At 39.5% G+C, this 9,799-nt stretch overlaps 1 protein-coding gene across 1 annotated transcript in view; it reads right to left on the reverse strand.

Moving 5' to 3' along the window:
- The window catches only part of LOC109467601 (adhesion G-protein coupled receptor G7-like), an 11,642-nt gene extending 8,555 nt beyond the window's left edge, over positions 1–3,087 (reverse strand). Inside the window, exons 1-2 of the mRNA XM_019765618.1 lie at positions 3,022–3,087; positions 340–483 (exon numbers count right to left, since the gene is read on the reverse strand). Of these exons, the coding sequence (XP_019621177.1) occupies positions 340–483; positions 3,022–3,087 (210 nt within the window). The remainder of the gene's footprint in view (positions 1–339; positions 484–3,021) is intronic.
- Positions 3,088–9,799: the final 6,712 nt, after the last annotated feature.

Consider the following 9,799-nt stretch of genomic DNA (forward strand, 5'->3'; position numbering starts at 1 on the left):
ATATATATATATATATACATCATGTGCATATTCATGTTCAAATACATATTCATGTACATATTCATGCACAGATACAAGATTTAAGGTGTACTTAAACACATGGTTTTGTGCAGTGCGACAAGTGTTGGAACCTGGTAGATATCGGATTGTTCATGCTCCAAGCTCTAAATTGTTCTAAGCTCTAATAACAACGAACTCCTATATTTAAGCACACCTTAAATCATGTATAAAGATATACGTGACGTGAGCGAAAAAAACAAAACATTTACGCATGTTGAAACAATGTCAGAGAGGATGGTCAGTAGCAAAAAAACAGGAAAATGAAAAGTGAAATCTGACCTGCTCAGTGGCGCTAGCGTTGACTATTTTCTGTAAAGTGTCTGTAATGGTGCTAACATCACCAGATGAGAGAGTTTCAGCCTGTGTTGTGATCAGCTGCAGTTCCGTTGCCACAGATAGCGCTGTTTCGTTGTTCACCACAATCTGCAAAATACACAATCCTCTGCTGCAGTACGAAGAAAAAGCGCTAGAAGGAGCAAAATTTAACCATCCCAAATATTATCTCAACTGATCCATACCCTTTTGAGATATTATTTTTAATACGTGGACGTACTGTGTTGAATAGGCTAGGTGGTAAATCTTAGTACTGTTTTGGTTACCTCTTTTTAGTTTTAAAATAAAACACTTACCTGGGGCAGTTCTGTGTAAACACTTACCTGGGACAGTTTGGTCCAAACACTTACCTGGGACAGTTTGGTGTAAACACTTACCTGGGGCAGTCCTGTGTAAACACTTACCTGGGACAGTTTGGTCCAAACACTTACCTGGGACAGTTTGGTGTAAACACTTACCTGGGACAGTTCTGTGTAAACACTTACCTGGGACAGTTCTGTGTAAACACTTACCTGGGACAGTTTGGTGTAAACACTTACCTGGGACAGTTTGGTGTAAACACTTACCTGGGACAGTTTGATGTAAACACTTACCTGGGACAGTTTGGTGTAAACACTTACCTGGGACAGTTTGGTGTAAACACTTACCTGATGTTTGGTGTTAATACTTACCTGGAACAGTTTGGTGTAAACACGTAGCTGGGACGTAAATACGTACCTGGGACAGTTTGGTGTAAACACGTACCTGGGACGTGAATACGTACCTGGGACAGTTTGGCGTAAACACTTACCTGGGACGTAAATACATACCTGGGACAGTTTGGTGTAAACACTTACCTGGGACAGTTTGGTGTAAACACTTAGCTGGGACAGTTTGGTGTTAACACTTACCTGGGACAGTTTGGTGTAAACACTTACCTGATGTTTGGTGTAAATACTTACCTGGGACAGTTTGGTGTAAACACGTACCTGGGACGTAAATACGTACCTGGGAAAGTTTGGTGTAAACACTTACCTGGGACGTAAATACGTACCTGGGACAGTTTGGTGTAAACACGTACCTGGGACGTAAATACGTACCTGGGACAGTTTGGTGTAAACACTTACCTGGGACGTAAATACGTACCTGGGACAGTTTGGTGTAAACACGTACCTGAGACGTAAATACGTGCCTGGGACAGTTTGGTGTAAACACTTACCTGGGACAGTTTGGTGTAAATACTTACCTTGGACAGTTTGGTGTAAACACTTAGCTGGGACAGTTTGGTGAAGGTGCTTAAGGTGGTCCAGAAGGATAGCTGAGGCATATTTAGAAATACTACGAACTCTATCTGATATGGTAGTCTTTTGGGTCTATTTTTATAATTTTCTTTCGTCTTGTCACTATGGCCACATTTTGGCCGCCAAATTGACCGCCAAATTGTGCATTTTTTTCACGCTCCAGCCAGGCCCCAGTGGGGGTGTGCACATTATTTTTAAAAGCTACTCCGCCGCTCGACCAATCAGGCTCGCTGGTCATTACCTAAACTGAGAGCTTCACTTTCATAATTTTTGGGAAGGGAAAAGACACTGGAAAAGAGAGTTTTACTGAGCGTTTGATGTCAGTTGTTTGCAAAACGTTTTGGGTAAAAACCTGCCAAATGCAAAGAATAATAATTTTCTGAAAACACAAGCCGTTTCCATTGTTTATCACACTTCGTATCGGCAAAATGTTGTCAAGTTGCAACACACAACCAGAGATATGCAGCCACACAAATCACCAAAAACGCCAGAAATAATCTGACAACTTCCTATATAAAAACATTCGACAGCCAAAAGAAACGAAGCTGTCTGCTTTGAGCCACAAGTTAGATCTTGGTTTAGTTATGAGCGGCCTGGCGGACCGGGTCACTGCATGCATAAAGAGCCGCGCTTGGTAGTTCATACTCGGCCGTCATTATGCGGCGTTATCCTTTGTGTTCTTTCATGATTTTCACAGACAACTCATACTAAGTAATTTTCTACCGAATAAAAACGCGTCTCTACCTGTGCACTGTCTTATTATTCTGAGTTTGTATCGACTGCAACACGTTTGTAACTACTAAACGTTAACGTTACGTTCTAGTGAACAGACATGATAAGAACTACTAGTAATTTTTATAAAATCTACGTTTTACTTACAAACTTCAGCAGAATTTTTACATAATCTTACGGTAACTGCTAACAATAATCTTTTACGATTTACAGCATACAGCAAATAGTAGCCGCTTACAAAAAAAATCAGTTCCAACAATACAGAGATAGTCCGTACTTTTCAGATAGAACATAGAACGTCGTGCGTGAAAATTATTTCCACAAGTCTAGGACAACGTGCAACGTAAATTCACATAATCAACAAAATTATACTCGATCATAATCTCATACCACGTCCGGGCAAGCTTTTTTCCAGGGCTATCTACTCCGGTATCGCGCGATAACTTTTCAGTGTTGTGATCTTGCTGATCGTCAATCTCCTCTGGGGGTAGGCCTAAAAAACAAGTCCGTAACTCCAGAATACCCCGGCAGATTTTCTCCAATAAGGTCTCAGAATAGTCCATAAACCTTCATCTGCAAATCTACGTAGGATACGGCCGTGAAAAAGATCGTCTACCGGCCCAAATGCTGGCGCAAAGCGCACAGCTTTCTCCGCTCGTAAACAAGCCACGCCATCCGCCATTTTGGGTGAGTCACGTGACCCCTACTCGCGCGAAATCTTAGCGTTCTTTTTGGCTGTTCTTTTTACTGGACATATCCCCGGCCTGTTTTTCCAAATAGCGCCGCAGTAAGCTAAATACAGCGTGCTGACAGGCCAATGACCCATTTTTCGGTGGGAGGGATGGGCGCCCTTGGAATGGCGACAAAAAATTGGCGATTTCGGCTCTTTCGGGCTTCAAAATGGACATTATGTAACCCCTACGACATATACAGCATTTTAAGAATGAAACTGTGGAAAAAATGTTCATGGAAAGAGACAAAAAGGTGGTATTTTTTGAAAGATAAGCTTATAAACTAAAATCGTATGCGAGGCCGACACACTGCGCCGCTTTATATGTTGGGGAGGGGTGCTGGCGCATGGCACTGTTGACATTTACGAAAAAAAATTCATAAAAAATCAACACTTTGAGATATTAAAAAATGCTCGCATACGTTTGTTCCTATTACTAGTGTGTGCCTTTCAACAAAATATGGTGAATAAAAACCAAAGCGCTGGCCAGAAAAATTGATTTTTCTAAAAAGGGGGCGTGGCTCATAACTCGAGATGACGTCATGATTACGTCATCAAAATTTGCATAAATTATCATCTTGCACTAAGGTACTCACACAAAAAAAATCAATGACCATAGGTAATCCTAAGTAGTATTTTTAGGATGTCCCCAAAGTCCTCAGCCACCCTTCCATACCACCTTAAGGTGCTTTATTACCCCCCCCCCCACACACACACATTAGCAATATATAAGACAGTAGTACGAAATCAAGTATTCCAATAGTACTTAAACATAAAGTACATCATATGAATACACCACATCGGAATTGAAACATTATTTGCATACAACTTTAATAACATATAAGTTTACATTTAAAAGTAACATCACATGTGCCTATCAACTATCTACGTAACTATGTGCCCTATCAACTCCTGCCTATACTGGGACAACTTGCAGTAAATACGCGCCTGAGACAGTTTGGTGTAAACACGTACCTGGGAAAGGTTGGTGTAAACACGTACCTTGGACAGTTTGGTGTAAATACGTACCTGGGACAGTTTGATGTAAACACTTACCTGGGACAGTTCTGTGTAAACACGTACCTGGGACAGTTTGGTGTAAACACTTACCTGGGACAGTTTGGTGTAAACACTTACCTGATGTTTGGTGTAAAATACTTACCTGGGACAGTTTGGTGTAAACACGTACCTGGGACGTAAATACGTACCTGGGACAGTTTGGTGTAAAGACGTGCCTGGGACGTGAATACGTACCTGGGACAGTTTGGTGTAAACACTTACCTGGGACGTAAATACGTACCTGGGACAGTTTGGTGTAAACACGTACCTGGGACAGTTTGGTGTAAACACTTACCTGGGACAGTTTGGTGTAAACACTTAGCTGGGACAGTTTGGTGTAAACACTTACCTGGGACAGTTTGGTGTAAACACTTACCTGATGTTTGGTGTAAATACTTACCTGGGACAGTTTGGTGTAAACACGTACCTGGGACGTAAATACGTACCTGGGACAGTTTGGTGTAAACACGTACCTGGGACGTAAATACGTACCTGGGACAGTTTGGTGTAAACACTTACCTGGGACGTAAATACGTACCTGGGACAGTTTGGTGTAAACTCGTACCTGGGACGTAAATACGTGCCTGGGACAGTTTGGTGTAAACACTTACCTGGGACAGTTTGGTGTAAATACTTACCTTGGACAGTTTGGTGTAAACACTTAGCTGGGACAGTTTGGTGAAGGTGCTTAAGGTGCTTTATTACCCCCCCACCCACACACACACATTAGCAATATATAAGACAGTAGTACGAAATCAAGTATTCCAATAGTACTTAAACATAAAGTACATCATATGAATACACCACATCGGAATTGAAACATTATTTGCATACAACTTTAATAACATATAAGTTTACATTTAAAAGTAACATCACATGTGCCTATCAACTATCTACGTAACTATGTGCCCTATCAACTCCTGCCTATACTGGGACAACTTGCAGTAAATACGCGCCTGAGACAGTTTGGTGTAAACACGTACCTGGGAAAGGTTGGTGTAAACACGTACCTTGGACAGTTTGGTGTAAATACGTACCTGGGACAGTTTGATGTAAACACTTACCTGGGACAGTTCTGTGTAAACACGTACCTTCGACAGTTTGGTGTAAACACGTACCTTCGACAGTTTGGTGTAAACACGTACCTGGGACAGTTTGATGTAAACACTTACCTGGGACAGTTTGATGTTAACACTTACCTGGGACAGTTTGGTGTAAACAAGTACCTGGGACAGTTTGGTGTAAACACTTACCTGTTACAGTTAGATGTAAATACGTACCTGAGACAGGTTTTGTAAGTCGGTATCACACGTGAGGAGGACAGCCTGGTCCCACACTGTAGTTGAATCCGGTATGATCCGACAGAAACGAGAGGCCAGGGGCTTCTCTGTGGGGTGCAATAGGAAGACCTGTATATGTCAGGAATACATGGTGGTCTTTGATTTCTCGAAGGCACTGGGTTCGAAACTCAAGCAGCCCCCTCCCCCTGGAAACGTCAGTTTTAATACTTATTTCCGCACTCAGATCTGGTGAAAATAAATGACTAGCATCAATTAAAAAGCGCCCTCTATGTCAATAGAACGTTAGGCAGGTATTTAGGCGTGTTTAAGGAAAGCTATTGGATCCTGACTGACATTAGTGGATCAAACCTGTCACTCTTTCAAAGTTTCTACTTAATCAACCTACAGAGCTGCTGACTTGCTCCTTGTGTGGTTTACAGGCAGGTTACACAAACAAACAAAAAAACAAAAACGTTTTCATGTGTCTTCTCTTTGTTCATAACAGTGACTTAGTGTACCCTTCGTGAAATGCAAACAATTTCTCTGACTTTACAACGCAAAGAAAGGCATTAACCGGATTCTTCTCTTTTTATAAGTGCCAATTCCCATCACTGTACCGGATGATACACGCTTTTGGTCCAAATCCAACCTGCTTACTAGTAATATACGTACACATTTATTAAAGGTTTCAATAATAGCTCTCAAATAGGGTCATGTTTAACTATTTAATATCAAAAATTCAAGATAATGATGATGATGATGATAATATCACAACATTCAGCTTACGATAACTGTTTTCCGACGACGTGGCCAGCACAGTACAAGACATGGTCAAACAAATGAAAATAACAAACAGTATACATAACAACACAAAGTCCAATGAGACAACATAGAGTCATAGTCCCAAAATCATATTCCTAGCCGTTCTATGGTGAAAAAAGGTCAAAATTTGGAGTGGAGGTCAGAGGTCAAGATGTTACATATACTAACCATTTCCTGTGGACGAGTTACAGCGTTCAGCAGAGTAGGAGAAACTTCCGCCGTCTGTACGTGGAAAAGTCACCTGTCCGACCTCGGTGTCAACAGACTCCTCCTTACAGTAGTCTGTCGTAATGTAATGATAATAACAAGCATGACTCGGTGTATCTATAACATTAACAAACAAACTTCAGAATAGGCTTCTTTGATGAGAATTTCAAAGTTCATCTCCTGTAAAACATCATCTGATTTCATGCAAATTAGGACTTTATTTGCACGATTGATAAGAAGCACCATTCATTCGTCAGATCTAAACGTAAACATCATTTGGCAAAAGAATACGTTCGTGAAACTCTCCTTTTCGTTAAGGCATTTACGTTCATTTGGGGATCTTCTGGCAATTTTAAACAAGAGTTCCACGACCTCATACCTTCGCCAACTGATATTAACCCTTCCGGTTGACGAATTATACAATCTTAATCATTGATTTTGCAAAAAAGAGCCTCATTTGCATGTATTATATCAGTTGATCATATTCTCCACCCAATGACAGCCTTATCTTAACAAAAAAGGCTATTGTAGCACTTCCTCATAAATTATGCAAATTAGGTCACGATTTGAATAAATTATGTCTATTGGGTTCACCTTCACTTAACTTCCACATGTGGCAAGTATGAAATTCCCATTAGTTACAACAATGAAATTATAATTATATTTCCCATTAATTATGCAAATTAGGTCTTCAATTACATAATCTATATCTTTATGTGTTTTTCTCGTTCTCAATTACATTTATTACAACTTTATTACAGCAAATGTGTAAATGGACAGGGGTAACAGGAACTCCTTTTTGTCACATGTGTTTCATAGTCCTATCATCGAACGAAGCAGATTTATAGAATTTCCTCATTGATTATGCAAATTAGCTCCTGATTTGCATACATGTCAGCTGATTATGTCAAGAGGTCCCCTAGCGCCTTGTTCTAGAACTGCAGGAGCATTTGTTGAAAAAAATTTGAAGGACGATAACTCAAGAACCGGTTGACGTATTGTCGTGATTTTTGGTATGTAGGTAGTGGAAGTGATGCTTGACATAATCAGATGGCAATTATGCAAATCAGGAGCTAATTTGCATAATTAATGAGGAAATTCTATAAATCTGCTGTGTTCGATAATAGAACTATGAAACACTTGTGACATCTACTTGATAAAGAGAAAAACATCTGAGGATATAAATTATGTAAATGAGGACCTACTTTGCATAATTAATGGAAAATTCTTATAATTCCATAGTTGTAACTGCTGCACCCCGAATTTCATTCTTGCCACATTTGGAAGTTAAGTGAAGGTGAACATCACTAAACATAATTTATTCAAATCATGACCTCATTTGCATAATTTATGCATAAGTGCTATAATAGCCTTTTTGTTATGATAAGGCTGTCATTGGATGGAGAATATGATCAACTGATATAATCTATACAAATGAGGCTCTTAGTTACAAAATCAATGATTAAAATTGCATAATTCGTCACCCACAAGGGTTAACATCATTTGGCGAAGGTATGAGATCGTGGAACTCTTGTTTTAGTGTTGCAGATCTACCTGTCATTCATCAGTGAGACCTATTCTTGTGTCTTGAGTATGCTAGCCCGGTTTGGGGCGGACTGCCCAAACACCTGTCAGACTCACTAGAATCGATCCAGAAGCGTTGCCTCAGGATCATTGGCTACCTGCTGACACAGTAAGCAGACGCGAGAGAGCTACCCGGAAGCGTAGGATGAAAACATCCTACAGGACATTACTTCTCCTCTTTGGGAATTCATCACTACACTACAATGAATACATTAACCCTCAACAGTACACCTTCCCGGACTGATTAATCTGTACACCTGGGGTCCGCGCGGACCCCAGAACAGTTTTTTGCTAATTTTTAGAAATTATCAACATGCTACCAGCTCAATTGTTTTACAAACTGATGTGGGAACCTCTGCGTCCACATTACATACAAAAATCATATATTTTGAACTTTTTCTATTTTTTGGTGAAGAAAAGAAGACAAGAAGAAATACCCAATTTTTAAACCCATTTCAGACTGAAGGGGCTTTTGAGGCCCAACTTTGATCTCAGATAGCGGCTAAACGGCTTGCGCTAGAAGTATCAAATTTGGAGACCTTTCCTAAAATGTCTCTGGAAAAAAGTTCATATTAGTTTAATACTAGTAAGTTGATGTTTTTTTGTGTTGCCATGGCAACGGGTTTCTAGCAGGCAGTTTTTTTGAAAATAGAAGTAATTTTGGTTTAAAAATAAAAATTTTTTGAGTTTTATATTAAATTACACTTCTTTTCCAACATTAATAACATCTTACATAATTAAATATAAGTTAAATCATTTAATATGCATAGAATATGCTAATTTGATGACGTCATTGGTCAAAATCCAATATGGCGGACTATATTATTAGCTCTGACGTCATATGACGTCATAATTACATTAAAGTTATTAAAATTTAATTCTATTACTAAACCATTCTCTGAAAACTTGGTAGACATACGATGAGTGCATAAAAACATATAAAAACGGAAATAAGGTAATGTATAAGAACGCCAGTGTATCCATTATGATCGAAAGCCGGCTGGGGTCCGCGCGGACCCCAAAAGAAAATCAGATATAATTTTTTTACAAATGCTAGAAACGGAGTTTTCTGCACTGTATTGAGAGACAACTTTGTGGGTGACAATTACCTAAAATTTCAGAAAAAAATCTTTAGAAACAAAAAAGATATTACAGCATATATAGCGCTGGGGTCCGCGCGGACCCCAGGTGTACTGTTTAGGGTTAAAGACATTAAAAGGAGTTTCATAGCTGTAAAACAGGATTTTTAACCATTCTCTAATGTGATTGGTCCCCTTGGCCAATCACTACACCCCCGCAGGGGAGGACGCCACCAATCAATGATAAGCAAAAGCAAAAGACATTCAATGTCCTTTATACCACGGACTTTAAGACTCTGCTACAGTCATGACTCTCAGTAGTAACAACTCGAATACCTACATGTAACACCTGATATGTTTAGGCTTTAGGTTGTAATAGAATTTTCTCACGATTTAATGGGCTTCCTACGTAATGTACTAAGACTTCCCCGGACAAATCATCTACAAGTTATCTTTTCAGTTGACTAAGTTCTTATAACTACAAATTGTTGAAATACGCGTACGTTCAGTGTGATTTTAGATTTGTTGCACACTGCTAAAATTAGAGTGATTTTAGGATTGTACTAGTATTGATAATTACAGTCAAAGTTTATTATTCCAATGACAGATTGTAAATTAGCGTGCAATTCAGCT

Source organism: Branchiostoma belcheri, unplaced genomic scaffold (genome assembly GCF_001625305.1).
Source record: "Branchiostoma belcheri isolate BF01 breed outbred unplaced genomic scaffold, Haploidv18h27 scaffold183, whole genome shotgun sequence".
Classification (NCBI taxonomy): Eukaryota; Metazoa; Chordata; class Leptocardii; order Amphioxiformes; family Branchiostomatidae; genus Branchiostoma; species Branchiostoma belcheri.